General features: G+C 44.5%; 1 protein-coding gene across 1 annotated transcript in view; it reads left to right on the top strand.

Moving 5' to 3' along the window:
• LOC144508722 (uncharacterized) overlaps positions 1 to 23,547 on the top strand; it is a 53,896-nt gene that overhangs the window by 21,283 nt on the left and 9,066 nt on the right. Inside the window, exons 16-17 of the mRNA XM_078237030.1 lie at positions 1,034 to 2,409; positions 10,407 to 10,433. Of these exons, the coding sequence (XP_078093156.1) occupies positions 1,034 to 2,409; positions 10,407 to 10,433 (1,403 nt within the window). The remainder of the gene's footprint in view (positions 1 to 1,033; positions 2,410 to 10,406; positions 10,434 to 23,547) is intronic.

Raw genomic sequence — 23,547 nt, forward strand, 5'->3', positions numbered from 1 at the left:
ATTGGCACATTCCAATGCTGAGGGACACTCTCAAGCTTGGGGCAGCCACTCCAAAGGCACAGTGGGGAAAGGCCCCCATTTAAAGCCTTTCAACCAAGACAGACCGAGGGACCAATAACTGTAAAAAACCCTCGGACTGCGGAACTGTGTGCAGCCCTGTAAAAACAACAGCACACAGTGAATTGTGATGAATATCTATAGTTTTTGATGAAGAACTGACCTGTAATGAATGTAATGTCTGGGAACTGAGCACTGTGAAGTATTGTAAATATGGCTGTTTTTGACACTTTGTAATTATTGGAAATGTCATTTCTGCAATGGTTTATTTCAGAATATTTATAAAGAAAGTATATTTTTGAAATTAAAAAAAATCTCTTCAATTGGTTGCTTCTCGGACTTCTGGCTAAGATCAAGTGTAGGTTTGGCATCCTGCACTTGGTTGAAGTCATGAGGTTACACTGAGGCTTCATTTGAAGCAATTTCTTAAAGCGGCATCTGGGCCTTTTGGCAAAGATGCAAATGAGATCAAGCTTGGAGAAGGTGCAATGCCTGCTCCAATCAGCTTGGTCATGTAGATCAAGCCCAAAACAGGAAGTGGTGAGCCTGTCTTGTCAGCTTGGATCTGGAATGACTCACTTGCTGAGACTTTGAATTGGACTTTGGATTGAATTGGATATATAAAAAATATCTCTTCAATGGGACATGAACCCACAAACTCTGACGATTGAATTTATTATTGTCACATGTATTAGTATAAAGTGTAAAGTATTGTTTCTTGCGTGCTATGCAGACAAAGCATACTATTCATAGAAAATGAAAGGAGAAGTAGAGAATGTAGTGCTACAGTCACAGCTTAGGGTGCAGAGAAAGATCAGCCTAATGCGAGGTAGATCCACATCCAAGGTAGGATTTGGATGTGAGAATGCTAACTCCTGATCCTGCAGCCCCATCCCCACACAATCCTGAATTGTATCTCCAAAAGAATCTTCAAGATGTTTGATCACACTGACAATTGTCCATCTTTCTTCTCCAGCAGGGGAACTAGATGAGTGTCATCCTTGCCGTTACTGCAGAGTTACATTCTCCACTGTGGATTTTCTTGTCAAGCACATGCAAAAGCATCCTGAATCCAGTGGGCAGATTTTAAAACGACAAAACTCTCCTTCCAGCAATGGGCTTTTGCAGCATCAAGCAGAGGAGGGATCATCTACAAAATCTGCACAGGGGAACAAATTCATAAAATCAGAACATCTTCACCAGCCACGGATCCACACAGCAGAGAAGGTGTTTGAATGTCCCGAATGCAGGAAGAAATTCACACAGGCCGGAAACCTCCATGTTCACCAGCGGATCCACACGGGAGAGAGACCCTATAAATGTACAGACTGTGGGAGGAGTTTCACACGGGCACCACACCTCCATGTTCACCAGCGAATCCACACAGGAGAGAGACCCTATAAATGTACAGACTGTGGGAGGAGTTTCACACGGGCACCACACCTCCATGTTCACCAGCGAATCCACACAGGAGAGAGACCCTATAAATGTACAGACTGTGGGAGGAGTTTCACAGACTCAGGGAGCCTCCATCGTCACCAGCGAATCCACACAGGAGAGAGACCCTATAAATGTACAGACTGTGGGAGGAGTTTCACACGATTAGGAAGCCTCCATGTTCACCAGCGGATCCACACGGGAGAGAGACCCTATAAATGTACAGACTGTGGGAGGAGTTTCACAGAATCAGGTGACCTCCATCGTCACCAGCGGATCCACACGGGAGAGAGACCCTATAAATGTACAGACTGTGGGAGGAGTTTCACAGAATCAGGTGACCTCCATCGTCACCAGCGGATCCACACGGGAGAGAGACCCTTTAAATGTACAGACTGTGGGAGGAGTTTCACACGATTAGGACACCTCCATGTTCACCAGCGGATCCACACGGGAGAGCGACCCTATAAATGTACAGACTGTGGGAGGAGTTTCACACGATTAGGAAACCTCCATGTTCACCAGCGGATCCACACGGGAGAGAGACCCTATAAATGTACAGACTGTGGGAGGAGTTTCACACGATTAGGAAACCTCCATGTTCACCAGCGGATCCACACGGGAGAGAGACCCTATAAATGTACAGACTGTGGGAGGAGTTTCACACGATTAGGCAGCCTCCATCGTCACCAGCGGATCCACACGGGAGAGAGACCCTATAAATGTACAGACTGTGGGAGGAGTTTCACACGATTAGGAAACCTCCATGTTCACCAGCGGATCCACACAGGAGAGAGACCCTATAAATGTACAGACTGTGGGAGGAGTTTCACAGAATCAGGTCACCTCCATCGTCACCAGCGGATCCACACAGGAGAGAGACCCTATAAATGTACAGACTGTGGAGAGAGCTTTGTTTATAACTGTCGGTTGAAAGCTCACACTTGTTTTCAAACCTGCCCTCATTGTGGGGAAGTCTTCAAAGATTCAGCAACTTTCAAAATTCACATCAGGAAATGTTTTGAAACCTAATGAAGAGAATGGTAAATAGTTTATAATTTTAATGACTTTTATTGTTGTGATTGTTGGAAACTGTTCTGTGCTGTGGGCTCAGTGCTCCAGTTACTTTGTTCAAACACCTCCTCCCACATGAACTTCTCACTGTTTAATCATAAGATGATCAATAAAATTCTCTTGTTTTTGTTTTGAAAGTTGAAGAAATTGTTGATAAAATTTGAAGCAGAATTTGAATTTGAAAATTGTATTTGTTGTAATTTATTTGACACAAGTTGGATACACTGAAATAAACTGTGATTTGTACTATTCTGTATTGTATTTAAATTATTCCCATGTGTAAGTTGAACTGTTAACCAGGGTTGAATCAATAAAGACTCTTGCTGAGGTTTATGATGAGAACATTCCTGAATTAACTTTGTCGAAAGACGAAACACAGGCAGCTCAGTGCCCCGCCCCCTCCTACAGCCCCGCACAGCGACACCGCCTCTATTGATAGACTCGGACCTCCCTGCGGCCGGCCGCTGGAAGGGATACACGTGACCCGCGCTCCACCTGCCTCTGACGGTTGGGCGGTGGCGCGAGCGCCGGCGGTGCGAAAAGAGCGCGTGCGCGCCAGCACGTGCCGACCCGGGGATACAGAGCGCGAGGGCTTCGGAAAAAAGGCGGCAAGGAGCAGGAGAAGCTCGAGGCTGTCGGCGTCCTTCAGGGAGGGGTCGGGGCTATAAATAGAGGCGGCTCCTGCCCAGCCTCTCCCTCCTGCCCACCCTCACCCTCCTGCCCACCCTCACCCTCCTGCCCACCCTCACCCTCCTGCTCACCCTCCTGCCCACCCTCACCCTCCTGCCCACCCTCACTCCCTCTTACCCAGCCTCACTCCCTCCTCCTTCCCAGCCTCACATCCTCCTCCTGCCCAGCCTCACTCCCTCCTCCTGCCCAGCCTCACTCCCATCTCCTCCAGCTCAGCCTCCAGTTTTCTCCAGCTCGATCCTCGACGCCGCCTCTATTTATAGCAGCGACTGCTGCAGGACCGTTGGGACAGGTGACACGTGATTCGAACTCCGCCAATCAGCGCGTTGCCCCGGCGTGAGGTGATCGCGCGCCTCACGTGCCCAGGGAGGCGGAGCGCGAGGGCTTCGAAAAAAGGCGGCAAGGAGCAGGAGAAGCTCGAGGCTGAAGTCGTCCTTCAGGGAGGGGTCGGGGATATAAATAGAGGCGGCGGGGCCGGACGGTGCTGAGTTTGCGGGAGGCTGAAGGAGGGAGAGGGAGGAGTGAGGCTGGGCGGACGGAGAGAGTCAACAGAGGGTGGCAGAGGGAGCAAATCATTCTCAATTCATTTCAACCTTTCACACACTGAGGGACTGGAGCTGAAAGAAATAACTGAGGAGAGCGACAGCTACAATTTAAACTTCAATCATTCAGAGAAATTATTTAAACTGCCTGAGAGAGAAACAAGAGCAGAGATTAAATTACTGCAGATTATTTCATCAAATTATTAGATTTAAATTCAAGGAATTTTTTCCTGAAATAATTTAAATTTAAATTTCATTATTTTGATTTGAATTTTATATTTGATAAATTGGTGAGAAAAATAATAATTCAGTTTAGAAATGTTATTCCCAGTTTATGAAATAGGAAAATTAGTTAGGAATATTTTTGTGTTGTAAGGATTTACATAAGAACATAAGAAATAGGAGCAGGAGTAGGCCATCTAGCCCCTCGAGCCTGCCCCGCCATTCAATAAGATCATGGCTGATCTGACGTGGATCAGTACCACTTACCCGCCTGATCCCCATAACCCTTAATTCCCTTACCGATCAGGAATCCATCCATCCGCGCTTTAAACATATTCAGCGAGGTAGCCTCCACCACCTCAGTGGGCAGAGAATTCCAGAGATTCACCACCCTCTGGGAGAAGAAGTTCCTCCTCAACTCTGTCTTAAACCGACCCCCCTTTATTTTGAGTCTGTGTCCTCTAGTTTTAACTTCCTTACTAAGTGGAAAGAATCTCTCCGCCTCCACCCTATCCAGCCCCCGCATTATCTTATAAGTCTCCATAAGATCCCCCCATATCCTTCTAAACTCCAACGGGTACAAACCCAATCTCCTCAGCCTCTCCTCATAATCCATACCCCTCATCTCCGGTATCAACCTGGTGAACCTTCTCTGCACTCCCTCCAATGCCAATATATCCTTCCTCATATAAGGGGACCAATACTGCACACAGTATTCCAGCTGCGGCCTCACCAATGCCCTGTACAGGTGCATCAAGACATCCCTGCTTTTATATTCTATCCCTCTCGCGATATAGGCCAACATCCCATTTGCCTTCTTGATCACCTGTTGTACCTGCAGACTGGGCTTTTGCGTCTCATGCACAAGGACCCCCAGGTCCCTTTGCACGGTAGCATGTTTTAATTTGTTTCCATTGAGATAGTAATCCCATTTGTTATTATTTCCTCCAAAGTGTATAACCTCGCATTTATCAACGTTATACTCCATTTGCCATATCCTCGCCCACTCACTCAGCCTGTCCAAATCTCTCTGCAGATCTTCTCCGCCCTCCACACGATTCACTTTTCCACTTATCTTTGTGTCGTCTGCAAACTTCGTTACCCTACACTCCGTCCCCTCCTCCAGATCATCTATATAAATGGTAAATCATAGAAATCATAGAAACCCTACAGTGCAGAAGGAGGCCATTCGGCCCATCGAGTCTGCACCGACCACAATCCCACCCAGGCTCTACCCCCACATATTTACCCGCTAATCCCTCTAACCTACGCATCTCGGGCAATTTTTAACCTGGCCAATCAACCTAACCCGCACATCTTTGGACTGTGGGAGGAAACCAGAGCACCCGGAGGAAACCCACGCAGACACGAGGAGAATGTGCAAACTCCACACAGACAGTGACCCAAGCCGGGAATCGAACCCGGGACCCTGGAGCTGTGAAGCAGCAGTGCTAACCACTGTGCTACCGTGCCGCCCCAAATAGTTGCGGCCCGAGTACCGATCCCTGCGGCACGCCACTAGTTACCTTCCTCCAACCGGGAAAACACCCATTTATTCCGACTCTTTGCTTCCTGTCAGATAGCCAGTCCCCAATCCACTTTAACACACTACCCCCAACTCCGTGTGCCGTAATCTTCTTCAGCAGCCTTTTATGGGGCACCTTATCAAACGCCTTTTGGAAATCCAAAAACACCGCATCCACCGGTTCTCCTCCATCAACCGCCCTAGTCACATCTTCATAAAAATCCAACATGTTCGTCAGGCACGACTTTCCCCTCATGAATCCATGCTGCGTCTGATTGATCGAACCATTTCTATCCAGATGCCCTGCTATCTCCTCTTTAATAATGGATTCCAGCATTTTCCCTACTACAGACGTTAAGCTGACCGGCCTATAGTTACCCGCCTTTTGTCTCCTTCCTTTTTTAAACAGCGGCGTAACATTAGCCGTTTTCCAATCAACCGGCACTACCCCAGAATGCAACGAGTTTTGATAAATAATCACTAACGCATCCACTATTACCTCTGACATTTCTTTCAATACCCTGGGATGCATTCCATCCGGACCCGGGGACTTGTCCACCTTCAGTCCCATTAGTCTACCCAGCACTGCCTCTCTGGTAACATTAATTGTATTAAGTATTTCTCCTGCTGCCAACCCTCTATCGTTAATATTTGGCAAACTATTTGTGTCCTCCACCGTGAAGACCGACACAAAAAACTTATTTAAAGACTCAGCCATATCCTCATTTCCCACTATTAACTCCCCCCTCTCCAAGGGTCCAACATTCACTCCAGCCACTCTATTCCTTTTTATATATTTATAAAAACTTTTACTATCATTTTTTATATGAATTGCTAGGCTAGCTTCATAGTCTATCCTTCCTTTCTTTATCGCTTTCTTAGTCTCTCTTTGTTGTTTCTTAAATTTTTCCCAATCACTTGTTTCTCCACTATTTTTGGCCACTCTGTACGCAGCTGTTTTTATTTTAATACTCTCCTTTATTTCCTTCGTTATCCACGGCTGGTTCTCCCTTTTCTTACAATCCTTGTTTTTTGCTGGAATATATTTTTGCTGAGAACTGAAAAGGATCTCCTTAAAAATCCTCCACTGTTCCTCAGCTATCCTACCTGCCAGCCTGCTCTCCCAGTCTACCTTAGCCAATTCATCCCTCATCCTATCATATTTCCCTCTGTTCAAACAGAGGACACTGGTTTGGGACCAAACTTTCTCCTCTTCCATCTGAATCAGAAATTCGACCATATTGTGGTCACTAGACCCAAGAGGGTCCTTCACAATAAGATCCTTAATTCTACCTACCTCGTTACACAATACCAGATCCAAAATAGCTCGTTCCCTCGTCGGTTCCGTAACATGCTGTTCAAGGAAACTATCCCGACAGCATTCTAAGAACTCTTCCTCCATTCCACCCTTACCGACTTGAGTCTGCCAATCAATGTGCATGTTGAAGTCCCCCATGATTATTGCCGTTCCGTTTTTACACGCATCCCTTTAGATTGCATTTAGATTATTATTCGGTAAATTCAATTTATAAATTGTATTTAATATTTCAGACGCTTTTTAGATAATATTTGAATTTCCTGAGGGGAGACAGGAGCCGGTGTGTTTACTTTTCGTGAGAAAGAGACTGAGGTGGTGTTAGGCTGAGGGAAAGTCAGTAAGAAAGACAGCTTCAGACATTAGTACCATAAACATTCGACACTGCTGCTGATCGGAAAGTATTTAACTGAGATTGGACTTCATTTCAGATTATGAGGGAACAAGAAAAGGAAGAAATATTAGACCCCGGACATAACTATTCAAAGGACTGTGAGGTAGATTAGCACAGAAAAAATTAGAGGGAAAAGTCGAGTGAATCAGGTGCCTGACCTCAGGAAGGTAATGGGTAAATGTAAGAGTGACAGGACAGACAGTGGAGAGGGAAAGACCCTGTCTGAGCAGAGGAAATCCGAGGTAAGATCCTGGGAGACTTGAAATGGAAACCAGATAGAAAATGCTGGGTCTGGGTATTTCTTGCAGATTGAGATGGGGAAGATTCAGCAAAGTGGTGAGCACTGCTGCCGCACAGCTCCATGCACCCAGGTACAATTCCCGGCTTGGGTCACTGTCTGTGTGGCGTTTGCACATTCTCCTCGTGTCTGTGTGGGTTTCCTCCCGGTGCTCCGGTTTCCTCCCACAGTTTGAAAGACGTGCTGGTTAGGGTGCATTGACCTGACCAGGTGCCGGACTGAGGTGACTAGGTGAATTTCACAGTAACTTCATTGCAGTGTTAATGTACTTATTTGTGACGAATAAATAAAATGCAGCTGGTCAGTTAGATATTTATTGCAGCTTGTGATGGGGTAGATTCAGCTGGTCAGTCACATTAATACTGTCAGTCGGGAGTGAGGGAGTTCCCCAGTGTGTCAATGGGATTAAAAGTATCAATATTGATCAGAGACAATTCAGTCCATCTAATTGATCCTTCCTGTGGAAATATACAAAGTCCTTCTCAAAATATAAGTTTAAATTATTTTTTTCCTGCTATCTGACCAGGTGACTTTCAGTTCCTGATAATTCTCCCTGTGACATTAATTCTGAGCTTTCTTTTTCCAGGTTTATCCCAGTCCTGTTGTTCCAATTTAATTGAAAGCATGTTTTTGAATTTGCCTTTTTCATTCCATTCCATCTTAGCTCTGATCAAAAACGGAGTGAACTTCTCTGGATATGAGGGGTGATCTGATCGAGGTGGTGCCTCTTGGCCTTGTCCAGTTCTGTTTTCAATGAGTCACAACCCCAAGGTCACATGAATAACAATCTCACCATCACTTCATTGAATTGTTTTGTGGAGAGACGATTCTTTATGTCAATTTTCTACCGGTGATTATGGAGGCCATGCTTTCTAGTGGATGTCACTCTTATACAGGATGGCAGAGCTGACAGGGAGGCTAATACTACATTTATAGAGTTTGTGTTGGTGAATATTACTGATTTAGTGATGAGTGAGGAATCACAGTTGTTTTGCATTTCCAGATTACAGACCAGTTTAAAGACATTTCCGTTCACTTTTCCAAAGATGAATGGGCAGAGCTAAGTGAATGGGAAAAGGTCCGGTATAAGAATGTGAAGCGGAACTATGAAGCCATGCTCGCTATAGGTCTGTACAAAATCAGTGATGTTTTCCTTTCTACATTTCTCACTCCCCCTTCTGAAAACTTTGCCACACACAGGCACAGCACTCTTCCGATGTTACACACAAGTGGTCAATCTCTGAAGAGGACAGACATTTTGTCTGGGAATTTCCATTTCATCACTGCTGAGACTTCAGGACTGAATCGGGCTGTGAGCCTCTGAATATTAAACTAAGGGCTGTGAAATAACCAGCTGAATTTCCAAATGTTCTTTCCTTCTGTGCATCAGGAATGCTGCAGTGAAAAATCCTGTCTGAGTGTTAGCGGCAATGTGATGTGGGAGATGGGGAAGCTGATCCTTGCTCACCTGACCAGCTCATGTGTACTTTTCAGCAGGAAAACTATTGTCAAGAAATGTTAAACTCTCGATCGATATTTTTACTCCTTCCCAAGCTAAAGTCAGATCATTACTCCCAATGCTATGTCACTGTGCTGGAAATGAGCGAACTGCCCAACCCTCATTGCATGTGGGAGTTTGTGATCTTTGTGAATTTAAAACAAATTTAGACATTGATAGGATGCAGAGCTGGGCCGAAAAATGGCAGATGGAGTTTAACCCTGATAAGTGCGAGGTGATTCATTTTGGTAGGACAAATTTGAATGTGGATGACAGGGTCAACGGCAGGATTCTGAGGAATGTGGAGGAACAGAGAGATCTTGGGGTTCATAACCACAGATCTCTGAAGGTTGCCACTCAAGTGGATAGAGCCGTGCAGAAGGCCTATAGTGTGTTAGCTTTTATATAGGAGGGATGTCCGAGGTAGGTGCTTTACTCAGAGAGTGGTTGGGGTGTGGAATGGACTGCCTGCTGTGATAGTGGAGTCAGACACTTTAGGAACTTTCAAGCAGTTATTGGATAGGCACATGGAGCACACCAGGATGATAGGGAGTGGGATAGCTTGATCTTGGTTTCGGACAAAGCTCGGCACAACACAGAGGGCTGAAGGACCTGTGCTGTGCTGTACTGTTCTATGTTCTAAACCATTATTATGCAGAACATTTTCACAAGTAATCGACTTTGAGAAGCTGACAGCTTTCATGTTATGAGATTCTTTCCAGCCCCACTAATCTCTATCAAGCAAACTACTGAATGTAGCTGAAAGTGTGTTTGATAGCAGCCTTCCTCAGCACCTGTCATTGCAGTTTTGAAAGATGTGTGAGGGTATGTACACTTTTCCCTCACATCCTCCCTTTCCTGAGAGGACAACTTCCAAACCGATGATGCACCAGTGTCTCCATCAACTGATTTCCAATCGATATTGGCCATTTTACACCATAATCAAATATAATGATTTATATCAGAGAGCTAATGGCCTTCACAGAAAGGTAAAATTGTGACCTCTTGTCATGATTGGTTTGTAACCACAGGTTTGTGTAGAAATTACCATGAACGGTAAATGAGCGAACAAATCAATATCCACATTCATAAAGGTAAAGATTACCCTGGTTGATATAAGGAGGAATATTGCAGTTAGGAAGAAGACAGAGACTGTTTGAAAGCAGTGGAGAGGCGGTGTGCAGTGATATTGTCACTGGACTAGTAATCCAGGGCAATGCTCTGGGGATCCGAGTTTTATCCCTCCATGGCAGAGGGTGCAATTTGAATTCGATAAAATCTGGAAATAACAATTTAACGATGACCATGAAACCATTGTTGTAAAACTCTCCCATCTGGTTCACTAATCCTTTAGGGAGGGAAATCTCTCATCTGCCTACATGTGACTCCAACCCTACAGCATTGTGGTTCATTCTGAACTGCCCTCTGAAATGACCGAGCAAGCCACTCAGTTCAATTAGGGATGGGCAATAAATGTTGGCCCAACCAGTGATGCCCAAATCTCATGAAAAAAAAAGTAAAGTGAAGAGTACTATTCTGTTTCACTTGATGGAGAAATGAATGGAACTGGGTGAAAAATTGAAGTTTTCCTCCCTCACTCCTTCTCTATATAGATTCTAGCACAGGTATAATGGAGGCAAACTGCATCTCAGATGTCATTATTGCCCTGCCTTTCCGGGCAGTAAGAAGTCTCACAACACCAGGTTCAAGTCCAACAGGTTTATTTACTCCTCAGGATCAGAGAGTGACCATCAGCTGTCACAAATGTAAAGCTCCTTTCTTTCAACTCTGCAATTGGTGGAATAGGGATCAGCGAGGTACCAGAAACAACAACTGTGAGAAGACTCTTCGATGTCATGGGTCTGATGCTATGTTTCCAGCACTCTAGCGTGAGATGAAATCCCCTTTTCATCTGAGGAGGTTGGGCAGAATTTAAGTTCAGTTGCCAAAGGTGGAAAGAAACTCTCTGTACTACCCTTTCCTGATATTCTAAAATGGTTGGATTAATTCAGCATGTACCTAATGTCAGCAAGCGAAGTCAAATTAAATACTGCAGGTAATTGGAATATTTTAATTTTTGCAGGATTGAATGTACCAAAGCCAGCATTCATGTCAAGACATGGCCGGGGGCGTCAACCTCCTGTGTATGAATCTAGTGATTCAGATGAAGATTGGACACCTAAACGTCTTGTGAAAAACCCACCACGTAAATTGAAAATGTTTTCTTCATTAAAATATTCAAAGCACTTTTTGTTCACCCTGATTATAATCAGCCTTGCCTTGAGCTCGTCAAAGACAGTTACTTTACTTTGAGTTTTAGACAGCCGGAAGATAAATAAATTGAATGATATTTTTCTTTAGTTTTGTGCACAACTCTCACTTTCGTTGAGGGAGCAGAATTCAGCGTAAATTGTTCGCCTTCTGTGTTTTCAAAGGAGTTGAACATCTTTTGCCAGAGTGGGACTGGAACCCCAGGACCAATCAGATTAAATGTGTGATGCTAACTTTTGTGTATATTCATTTGATGAGACAAAATGAACTAAAAATCATGAAATGGATGACAGTCTGTGATGGGACAACGTAACTGAGCCAAAAATTCAAAGGAAATTGAACTAACTGATCAGAAATATAATTTCCTTGGGTGATGATTCAGCCCAGCCCCAGAGGCTTCCACCAGTCTCTGAGAACTGGAAACATTTTGCGTGTACCTGTATATGGACATAGGAAATTAATGTAAGCTTTCTTTGTCTAATTTTTAAGTTTATTTATGTTTTGATCTGACTTTAGATACAGAATGTTACATATTTCTGGAATTGCCGCACTGCTAACATAAAAAGCAGAAACATGTGAAAACAGCAATCTAAACTATCATTATTATTCTTTTAAAGAGGTGAGAAGCCTGAAGCTTCCTTTCAAGAATGAAGATAGCAAGAAGACTAAGAAAGTTTCCATCAGAAAGGTAATTCAATGGACAGAAATTCTATCGAGACAATTATATCCAGATGGAAACAAGCTGTTCGATATTCACTGCAGGCCTGTCAGCATCTGAAAGATATCGAGCTGCAGGATCCCAACTCTAACTTTAACCAGCTGTTCTCCTTCAGACTGAAATTGACCTCTCCACACTTTCAGCATTTTCTGTCTTCATTTATTTAATATCAGCTCATTGGGCGTGACCAGCTAGTCCATCCCTAATTGCCCTTGAGAAGGTGGTGCTGAGGTACCTTCTTGAGCTGCTGCCATCCACATGGTGTAGGTACACCCTCAGTGCTTGTAGGGATCGATTCCCGGCTTGGGTCACTGTCTGTGTGGAGTTTGCACATTCTCCTCATGCCTGCGTGGGTTTCCTCCGGGTGCTCCGGTTTCCTCCCACAGTCCAAAGATGTGCGGGTTAGGTTGATTGGCCATGCTAAAATTGCCCCTTCGTGTCCTGGGATGCGTAGATTAGAGGGATTAGCGGGTAAAATATGTAGGGATATGGGGGTAGGACCTGGGTGGGATTGTGGTTGGTGCAGTGTCGATGGGTCGAATGGCCTCTTTCTGTACTGTAGGGTTTCTATGATTTCTATGGTTTGTATGATAGAGTTCCAGGATTTTAACCCACCCTTTTCCAGCATTTAATGTTTCCTTTTGTCAATGTGACATGCCTGCTCAGTGTCCCTGGTAACTTAGTTATACTTGTACTTACATTCCATAACTGCAGTTTGTCCTGTTTGAATTTCATGACTTGGGGATTCGGAAAATTAACTTTTCGTAATGTTGTTGATGAATAAATTGTTCCAAATTTCTTAGATGGTGGACATTAACTTTATTTGTAACCATGAGGCTCCAGAGTGTGGTTCACAAAGATAAACCTCAGTGATCACTGATAAGTCACTGAAAGCTACAGCTGGGCTGAATCAGGGTCACTGCAGTTTTGACGTCTTGAGCTCCACTGGAAAAATCAGTTTGTGTGTGGTGTTGGAAGGCATCATGATCAAGCTCTCATTTCATGATCTCTGAGTCTTGATTTTCCTGTTAATATTTGCTGTGTAGTGATTTGAACAAGAGAATGGATAATAATTAACACCGATAGAGCATACTTTAATTTCGTCAGAAAAGCTGAGAGAATGAAAGAAAACCGAGTATAGTATCTGATTATTATTTATTAAATATATCATAAATAACGGAGTGGAATATCAACAAATACAAATACAAAAAATCAAAAAATCCACATGTTCTCCATTTAGAACCAAAAGGATCCGTCATCGATTGCATCCCCTTCAGAAGAGGATAAAAATGATGGCTTTGGGGGCTTCCCGAATGACACTGTCTCAGCTATGGAAGAGACAGTTTCCGTTAAAAATATCAACAAAGAAACAGGTACATTAGTTTGGGAAAGTGATGCTCGTAGTGAATCCAATATAGGTTTTTGTCCTGGAATAAAGGATTTCAGAAATGTACACTGATTTTAAATACTTGGGGAAATTTCAAGGATGAATTTCTCTATGTCGAATATGTAGTAGGGAAAATGCTTGAATCTATCATCAAGGAAAAAATAGCGAGTCATCTGGATATAAATTGTCCCATTGGAAAGACGCAGTGTGGGTTCATGAAGGTCAGGTCATGTTTGACTAATTTGGTGGAATTCTTTGAGAACTTTACATGCGCAGTGGACAATGGGGAACCTGTGAATGTGGTGTATCTGGATTTCCAGAAGGCATTCGACAAGGTGCCTGCATAAGATAAACGTGCAGGTGTTGCGGGGAATGCATGGATCGAGGATTGGTTAACTAACAGAAAGCAAAGAGTGGGGGTTAATGGGTGTTTTTCTGCTTGGCGACCAGTGATGTGTGGTGTGCCTCAGGGATCAGTGTTGAGACTGCAATTGTTTACGATTTGGAGTTGGGGACCAAGTGTAATGTGTCCAAATTTGCAGATGACGCTAAGATGAGTGGCAGAGCAAAGTGTGCAGAGAATGTTGATTGTCTGCAAAGGGATATAGATAGTCTAAGTGAGTGGGCAAGGGTCTGGCAAATGGAGTGCAATGTTGGTAAATGTGAGGTCATCCATTTTGGTAGGAGTAACAGCAAAATGGACCAATTTTTAAATGGTATGAAATTGCAGCATGCTGCTGTGCAGAGGGACCTGGGTGTCCTTGTGCATGTATCATATGGTTTGCAGGTGCAGTAGGTAATTAAGAAGGCAAATGGAATTTTGTCACGCATTACGAGAGGGCTGGAGTTTAAAAACAGCGAGGTTATGTTGCACCTGTATAAGGTGCTGGTGAGGCCACACCTGGAGTGCTGTGTACAGTTTTGGTCTACTTACTTGAGAAGGGATACACTGGCACTGGAGGGGGTGCAGAGTTGATTCACGAGGTTGATTTCGAAGTTGAGGGGGTGGGCTTATGAGGAGAGACTGAGTGGACCGGGGCTGTATTCTTTGGAATTTAGAAGAATGAGGGGAGATCTGATAGAAACATATAAGATTATGAAGAGAATACATAAGATAGAAGCAGGGAAGTTGTTTCCACTGGCAGGTGAAACTAGAACTAGGGGGCATAGCCTCAAAATAAGGGGGAGCAGATTTAGGACTGAGTTGAGGAGTAACTTCTTCAGAGAAAGGGTTGTGAATCTGTGGAATTCCCTGCCCAGTGAAGCAGTTCAGGCTACCTCATTGAATGTTTTGAAGGCAAGGATAGATACATTTTTGAACAGTAAAGGAATTAAGGGCTCTGGTGAGTGGACGGGTAAGTGGAGCTGAGTCCAAAAAAAAATCAGCCATGATCTTATTGAATGCCGGAGCAGGCTTGAGGGGCCTGATGGCCTACTCCTGCTCCTAGTTCTTATGTTCTTGTGTTAATGTGACCAGTGCAGGAGTGATTGAAGTTGTACCAACTGCCTGTCCATCTGTACTATGTAAATATCTTCAATGTCTGGGTCACTGGGAGGGGTCACAACTAAGTTGGAAGGGCACAAATATCCTGGCTGGGAGCTTTGCTAGTACAGTTCGGGGGGGTTTAAACTAGTATGGCAGGGGGGTGGGGATCAAAATATTAGGTCTACAAGTGTGGAGGCTGGGGACGAGCTTGGGGCTGGGACAAGGCTGGCAAAGAAGAAGAGCACTCTGGGGGAGGACGACCTCACTGAGCCTGGAGGTCTGGAGTGCTTATACTTCAATGCAAGGTAAGACAGACGAACTTGGGGCCCTAATGCGCACGAGGAATTTGGATGTGGTTGCGGTGACAGAGACTTGGTTGAAAGAGGGACAGGACTGGCAGCTGAATATTCCAGGGTACAAGTGTTTTAGGCGAGACAGAGGAGGGGCCAAAAGAGGTGGGGGAGTAGCGGTATTAGTTGGAGAGCATATTACAGCGGTGCAGAGGGAGGACAATTCAGAGGGGTCGTGTAACGAGTCACTCTGGGTGGAGCTTAGAAACAGGAAAGGCGCAGTCACTATGTTGGGGGTGTATTACAGGCCCCCCAACAGCCCAAGGGAAGTGGAAGAATGGATATGTCAGGAGATACTGGATAGGTGCAGGAAAAATAGGGTTGTTGTAGTGGGAGACTTCAATTTCCTTGGTATAGACTGGAAATCGCTGAGGGCAGGGTCTCTGGATGGGGAGGAATTTGTAAAATGTGTACAGGAGGGTTCGTTGGAACAATATGTAGACAGCCCGACTAGAGAAGGGGCTATACTGGACCTGGTACTGGGGAATGAGCCCGGTCAGGTCTTCAAAGTTTCGGTAGGGGAACATGTGGCAAATAGTGACCACAATTCTGTTAGCTTTAGGATAGTGATGGAAAAGCATGAGTGGTGTCCCAAGGGTAAGGTGTTGGATTGGGGGAAGGCTAACTTTACTGGGATCAGGCAGAAATTGGCAGCTCTTGATTGGGAGAGGCTGTTTGAGAGTAAATCCACATCTGGTATGTGGCAATCTTTTAAGGAACGGTTGTTAGGGCTACAGGACAAGCATGTGCCTGTAAAAAAGAAGGATAGGAAGGGTAGGATTAGAGAACCGTGGATAACCAGGGAAATTGAGGGACTGGTCAAAAAGAAAAGAGAGGCGTATGTTAGGTCCAAGCAGCTAAAAACGGAGGGAGCTCTGGAGGAGTACAAAGAAAGTAGGAAAGTACTCAAACGGGGAATTAGAAGAGCAAAAAGGGGTCACGAAATGTTCTTGGCAGACAGGATTAAGGAGAATCCCAAGGCATTTTATTCATACGTTAGGAACAAAAGGGTTGTTAGGGAAAAAATCGGACCTCTCAGGGACAAAAGTGGGGACTTATGCTTGGAGCCCAAAGAAGTAGGGGAGATCCTAAATGAATACTTTGCGTCGGTATTCACAAAGGAGAGGGATGTGTTGACTGGGAGTGTCTCGGAGGGGAGTGTTGAACCGTTGGAGAAAATCTCCATTACAAAGGAGGAAGTGTTAGGTTTGTTAGAGAATATAAAGACTGACAAATCCCCAGGGCCTGATGGAATCTATCCAAGGCTGCTCAGGGAGACGAGAGGTGAAATCGTTGGGCCTCTGACGCAAATCTTTGTCTCGTCACTGGACACAGGTGAGGTCCCAGAGGATTGGAGGATAGCCAATGTGGTCCCGTTATTTAAGAAGGGTAGGAAGGATAACCCGGGTAATTATAGGCCGGTGAGCTTGACGTCCGTGGTGGGGAAGTTGTTGGAGAAGATTCTTAGAGATAGGATGTATGCGTATTTAGAAGGAATAAACTCATTAACGATAGTCAGCATGGTTTTGTGAGAGGGAGGTCATGCCTCACTAACCTGGTGGTGTTTTTTGAAGAAGTGACCAAAATGGTTGACGAAGGAAGGGCCGTGGATGTTGTCTATATGGACTTTAGTAAAGCGTTTGACAAAGTCCCTCATGGTAGGCTAGTGAAAAAGGTTGGATCTCATGGGATAAAGGGGGAGGTGGCTAGATGGGTGGAGAACTGGCTTGGTCATAGAAGACAGAGGGTGGTAGTGGAAGGGTCTTTTTCCGGCTGGAGGCCTGTGACTAGTGGTGTACCGCAGGGCTCTGTATTGGGACCTCTGCTGTTTGTGATTTATATAAATGATCTGGAAGAAGGAGTAACTGGGGTGATCAGTAAGTTTGCGGACGACACAAAACTGGCAGGACTTGCAGATAGTGAGGAACATTGTCAGAGGCTACAGAAGGATATAGATAGGCTGGAAATTTGGGCAAAGAAATGGCAGATGGAGTTCAATCCTGATAAAAGCGAAGTGATGCATTTTGGTGGGAATAATGTAGGGAGGAGCTACACGATAAATGGAAGAACCATAAAGGGTGTAGAGACGCAGAGGGACCTGGGTGTGCAAGTCCACAGATCTTTGAAGGTGACGTCACAGGTGGAGAAGGTGGTGAAGAAGGCATATGGCATGCTTGCCTTTATAGGATGGGGCATAGAGTATAAAAGTTGGGGTCTGATGTTGCAGATGTATAGAACGTTGGTTCGGCCGCATTTGGAATACTGCGTCCAGTTCTGGTCGCCACACTACCAGAAGGACGTGGAGGCTTTGGAGAGAGTACAGAGGAGGTTTACCAGGATGTTGCCTGGTATGGAGGGGCTTGGTTATGAGGAGAGATTGGGGAAACTGGGGTTGTTCTCCTTGGAAAGAAAGAGGATGAGGGGAGACTTAATAGAGGTGTATAAAATTATGAAAGGCATAGATAGGGTGAACGGTGGGAAGCTTTTCCCCGGGTCGGTGGTGACGTTCACGAGGGGTCATAGGTTCAAGGTGAAGGTGGGGAGGTTTAACACAGATATCAGAAGGACATATTTTACACAGAGGGTCGTGGGGACCTGGAATGTGTTGCCGGGCAAGGTGGTGGAGGCGGACACACTGGGAACGTTTAAGACTTATCTAGACAGCTATATGAACGGAGTGGGAATGGAGGGATACAAAAGAGTGGTCTAGTTTGGACCAGGGAGCGGCGCGGGCTAATTGTTCTTTGTTTCTCGTTTCAAGGCTTCATTCTATGATCATCTTGCTGGTGCCAGTACAGAGCGAAACTGCGGATAGTTGGGAACCTGTCTCGGGGGCAGGGAATTCAGATGGTGTTCGTAAAGCAGAAGGGGAAATGAATAGGGTTGGGAAGCATTTTCTGATCTGGGCCAGTGTGATCTCCTGGACTCGTTTCGATCGCCTCAGGGGGTCGGAGAGGAATTTCCCAGATTTCTTTTCCCCATATTGGCCCTGGGGTTTTCACTCTGGGTTTTCGCCTCTCCCTGGAGATCACATGGTCTGGAATGGGGGGGTGGGAGTGAGTTAATAGGTTGTGATGAACAAAGCATCGTAGCTGTGAGGGACAGCTCGGTGGATAGGATATTAGGATGTAGATAGGCTGGAAAATTGGGCGGGGATCCTGGATTCAGGATTCAATCCTGGACCGGGGAGCGGCGCGGGCTTGGAGGGCCGAAGGGCCTGTTCCTGTGCTGTATTGTTCTTTGTTCTTTGTTCTTTGTCTGCTGTTCAAACAGACAACGTTTTGTGTACGAAGAATTACAGTTGATTTGTTCAAGTTCTGTCCATGATGTTTTTGATTTATTCCACAGTTGTTTGTGCTGGAAATAGTGTGGGATCTTCAAATCAACAGGCGACCCAAGAGATTGAAAGTAGAAGATACAATTTAAGAAATAGAGAGGTAAAGGTTTACACCGAAGAAAGATAACTTTGTGATGATGACTACTTGTGTATGTTCAAAGTATCCAATCTTTGTATCAGGAAGAATTTATTGGGAGGGTTAGTCTGATGACATAAGGCCTTGGTAAGCCAGGGCATTGCGACAGCAATACAGCACGGCGTAGTGGCAGGGGAGGAGTGAAGGCCTGTGTTTGCCTGGCACTAATTCTTCTTCATTAACTTAATATAATCACAAAAATAATCCCAAACTGTTGGTTATAATTCTGAAATTGTGCAATAAAATAGAATATGACTTCTTGCTTTTGTAAACTCAAATCCTCTGGTTATAGGAATAACAGCCTTTGTCTATTTTCGGCAATACATTTCATTACATTTATTCAATATACTTTAAGAATCAAGTTTGGAGTCCCTCAGTATGGGATGGTATGTGGGTAGTGACAATTTGTAATTGTCTCTGTAATTGTAGCTTGTTATTGCACGCATGATATTCAGCCTTCCTTGAAATTCAGTCTCCACTTTCAAAGTTCCAGTGCTGTCCATGCACATCTTCTCAGGCGGAGCTTAGCTTGGAGATACTTTTGCCAGAGTTTGCATTGTTATTGTTCCCGATATCAGTGTTGCCTCTTGGAGTGAAGGACTGAACACCTTGCCCACAACAGACCCTTTTGTACAACAGAGTGGGGAAGATCTGACTGGCACTGGATGTAATTTTCAGTAAGGGAAGGTACCCAGCCATTTTCACCATCTGATAAATCACAGAAAGATCCTGCTTCTATTTGCAAACTGAATTGCAATTATACAATAAAGACCGATGATAGGTCATCTTCCCCTTCTCAGAAAAAGCCCCTTCACCTTTATAAACCCTGAATAATGAACTTAAATCCTGATTGATCTTTAATTAATTTGTTTTCTGATAGTTTGTGAAGGTTGTGAGACATTCTTCATTGAAGAATGTCCTGTGCATGGTCCTCCAGTATTCATCAAGGACATGGTTGTTGAATTCAGCCAACCAGACAGAGCACGCTTATCCCTTCCAGAGGGTCTGAGCATCGCAACTTCAAAAATTCGAAAAGCGGGTCTTGGTGTATGAAATGAAGGAAAGATTATTCCCAAAGGAGTTCACTTTGGACCTTATGAAGGAGTCATATCAAATGAAGAGTCAGCTGCTGTCAGTGGATATTCATGGATGGTGAGTTCTGAAAATGGTTCTCAACTTTCTTACTTGTTTCAAGAGAAAGTTCAGGCTTTATCTGAATGCAGTTTCACCAAGTTATTTAAGATTTCTGTTCCTGGTTGCTACTGGATGGAACTGATAAATAGAAAACAAGCGAAGACAAATCAGCTTTATTGAGCTTTACCTGATGTGAAGGATGAATCTAATTCAAATTGGAATGAGGTAAGAGAAGACTGAAACAATATTGTCAGGATTTGAGCACCTTGGCCTCAGCCAATCTCCCAGGGCCCAAATGATCACCCTGAACCCATCCGTCTCTCTAGCCGATTGGGCTGATTTATTCATTTGGTTTGAAAACATGTAGATATGTTCACAAGTGAAGACTGGATTACTGGATTTGCACATTGGAGGTCTGGCAGCAGCCAAGGAACGCTTTGAGTCGGAATCACCACTGACAGAAAGCAAAAAGCAAATACACCTCAAACAGGCTGAAACCCACGAAACACCACAACAGGATAAATCATTTTAATTCAGCCCCTTGGGACCAAAGATACATCCAAGTTAATTGCAGCTTTCTACAGAGATCCTTTGTCAATATTAAGAAAGAAATCAAAAGTCAAAATTTTTCAATGTCATACACTTCACCACTGTCAATGAGAATGGAGAATTTGGTGCTTGGCCAAATCTCCATTCACAGCAGCGGGACTGGAGAATCCCAGACACGGGTGAGATTGGAGAATTCAGGTCCAGATCTTCATCTGGACAAAACTCCGCTCTCTGAAGACCAACCCAAACTCCCCAACCTCTCGCTTTTAGATTAAATCTCTACCCCCAGCCCAAAATTCGTCATTCGGATAAATCTCAGCTGTTGGCCGAGGCAAATTTTGATTTCGATCTGTCCCTGTTTGTCTTCCATTATCCCACTCATTCCTTATTTCTAATCACTTTTCATTTCACTGCTCACACCTTCTCCTTTTTCTCACCTCTCTCCTCAGCTGATTTTGCGATCCTCCTGTCCCTCTGCTCTCTCTTCTACCCCTCAACCAGTTCCTCTTCCTTCAGTCTCCTTCTTTTCAATCTCTTGTTCTCTATCTTCCCTCCCCTTCACTTTATTGATATCCTTTTGCACACATGAGGAAGTGAACATTGGAAATCAGGATAATTTGTTCTTTGGCTGAGTTGAGACTATCATGGGTCTCTCGTTGACGGATGCCTTGATTTTTTACAAAACTAACACGATTTCCCAATGTTGGGAAAGTGGTGCCATTAGGGAGCGATGAGTTAGTCTTTGAGGTATCTGAGTGGGAAATGGTCAGCACGGAGTAGGCTAAGGTTAGGAGGAAGTTGTGGAAGAGATGGCAGCATGACAGAGAGCATTGATATCTTCACTTAGTTCAGGGATTATTCCTCAAAAGTGTGTTAATCATGGTTCAGGGCAAGCACATTCCTCTTCGAGTGAATGGGAGATGTAGGGAACCATGGATGACTCGGGATATTGAGGCCCTGGTCAAGAAGAAGGAGGCATATGACCTGCATAGGCAGCGAGGATCAAGTGGATCCCTTGAAGAGTAGGGAGGGTGTAGGAGTAGAGTTGAGAGAGAAATCAGGAGTGCAAAAAGAGGACACGAGATTGCTTTGGCAGATAAGGCAAAGGAGAATCCAAAGAGCTTCTACAAATTCATAAAGGGCAAAAGATTAACAAGGGAGAAAGTAGGGGGTCTTAAGGATCAACAAGGTCATCTATGTGCGGATCCACAAGAGATGGATGAGATCTTAAAGTAATATTTCTCATCAGTATTTACTGTTGAGAAAAGAATAGATGTTGGGGAACTTGGGAAAATAAATAGTGATGTCTTGAGGAGTGTACATCTAACAGAGAAGGAGGTGCTGGAAGTCTTAAAGCTCATCAAGGTAGATAAATCCCTGGGGACCTAATGAAGTGTATCCCAGGACATTGTGGGAGGCTAGGGAGGAAATTGCAGGTCCCCTAGCAGAGATATTTGAATCATCAACAGCCACAGGTGAGGTGCCTGAAGATTGGAGGGTGGCAAATGTTGTGCCTTTGTTATAAAAGGGCTGCAGGGAAAAGCCTGGGAACTACAAGCCGGTGAGCCTCACATCTGTAGTGGGGATGTTGTCAGAAGGTATTCTGAGAGACAGGCTCTACAGTCATTTAGAGATGCAAGGACTGATTATGGACAGTCAGCATGGCTTTGTGAGTGGAAAATCATGTCTCACAAATTTGATGGAGTTTTTTGAAGGGGTGACCAAGAAGGTCGATGAGGGCAGTGCAGTTGATGTTGTCTACATGGACTTTAGCAAGGCCTTTGACAAGGTACCGCATGGTAGGTTGTTGCACAAGGTTAACTCTCATGGGATCCAGGGTGAGGTAGCCAAGGAGATTCTTGAGAAAGGATCTACTGGCACTGGAGGGGTGCAGAGGAGATTCACTAGGTTGATTCTGGAGTTGAGAGGATTGGCTTATGAGGAGAGACGGAGTAGACTGGGGCGATAGTCATTGGAATTCAGAAGAATGAGGGGAGATCTTATAAGATTATGAAAGGAATAGATAAGACAGAAGCAGAGAAGTTGTTTCCACTGGCTGGTGAAACTAGAACTAAGGGGCACAGTCTCAAAATAAGCAGGAACAGATTTAGGACTGTGTTGAGGAGGAACTTCTTCACACAAAGGGTTGTGAATCTGTGGAATTCCCTGCCCAGTGAAGCAGTTGAGGCTACCTCACTGAATGCTTTTAAGGCAAGGATAGATAAATTTTTGAACAGTAAAGGAATTAAGGGTTGTGGTGCGCGGGTGGGTAAGTGGAGCTGAGTCCACAAAAAGATCAGCCATGATCTTGTTTTGAATGGCGGAACAGGCTCAAGGGGCCAGATGGCCTTCTCCTGCTCCGAGTACTTATATTCCTATGTACAATATTGGCTTGATGACAGAAGACAGCGGGTGGTTGTAGAGGGTTGTTTTTCAAACTGGAGGCCTGTGACCAGCGGTGTGCCTCAAGGATCAGTGCTGGGTCCATTGTTATTTGTCATTTATATTAATGATTTGGATGAGAACCTCGGAGGCATGGTTAGTAAGTTTGCAGATGACACTAAGATTGGTGGCACAGTGGACAGTGAAGAAGATTATCTCGGATTGCAACGGTATCTTGATCAATTGGGCCAGTGGGCTGACAAATGGCAGATGGAGTTTAATTTAGATAAATGCGAGGTGATGCATTTTGTCAGGTTGAACCAGGGCAGGACTTACTCAGTTAATGGTAGGGCGATGGTTAGAGTTATAGAACAAAGAGATCTTGGGGTACAGGTTCATAGCTCCTTGAAAGTGGAGTCACAGGTGAACAGTGTGGCGATGAAGGCATTCGGCATGCTTGGTTTCATCGGTCAGAACATTGAATACAGGAGTTGGGACATCTTGTTGAAGTTGTTCAAGACATTGGTAAGGCCACAATTGGAATACTGTGCATCCTATTATAGAAAGTTCTGGTCACCCTATTATAGAAAGTATATTAAACTAGAAAGAGTGCAGTAAAGATTTACTTGGATGCTCCCAGAACTTGATGGTTTGAGTTATAAGGAGAGGCTGGATAGACTGGGACTTTTTTCCTTGGAGTGCAGGAGGCTTATTAGGATGTTATAGAGGTTGATAAAATAATGAG

Source organism: Mustelus asterias, chromosome 20 (assembly GCF_964213995.1).
Source record: "Mustelus asterias chromosome 20, sMusAst1.hap1.1, whole genome shotgun sequence".
Classification (NCBI taxonomy): Eukaryota; Metazoa; Chordata; class Chondrichthyes; order Carcharhiniformes; family Triakidae; genus Mustelus; species Mustelus asterias.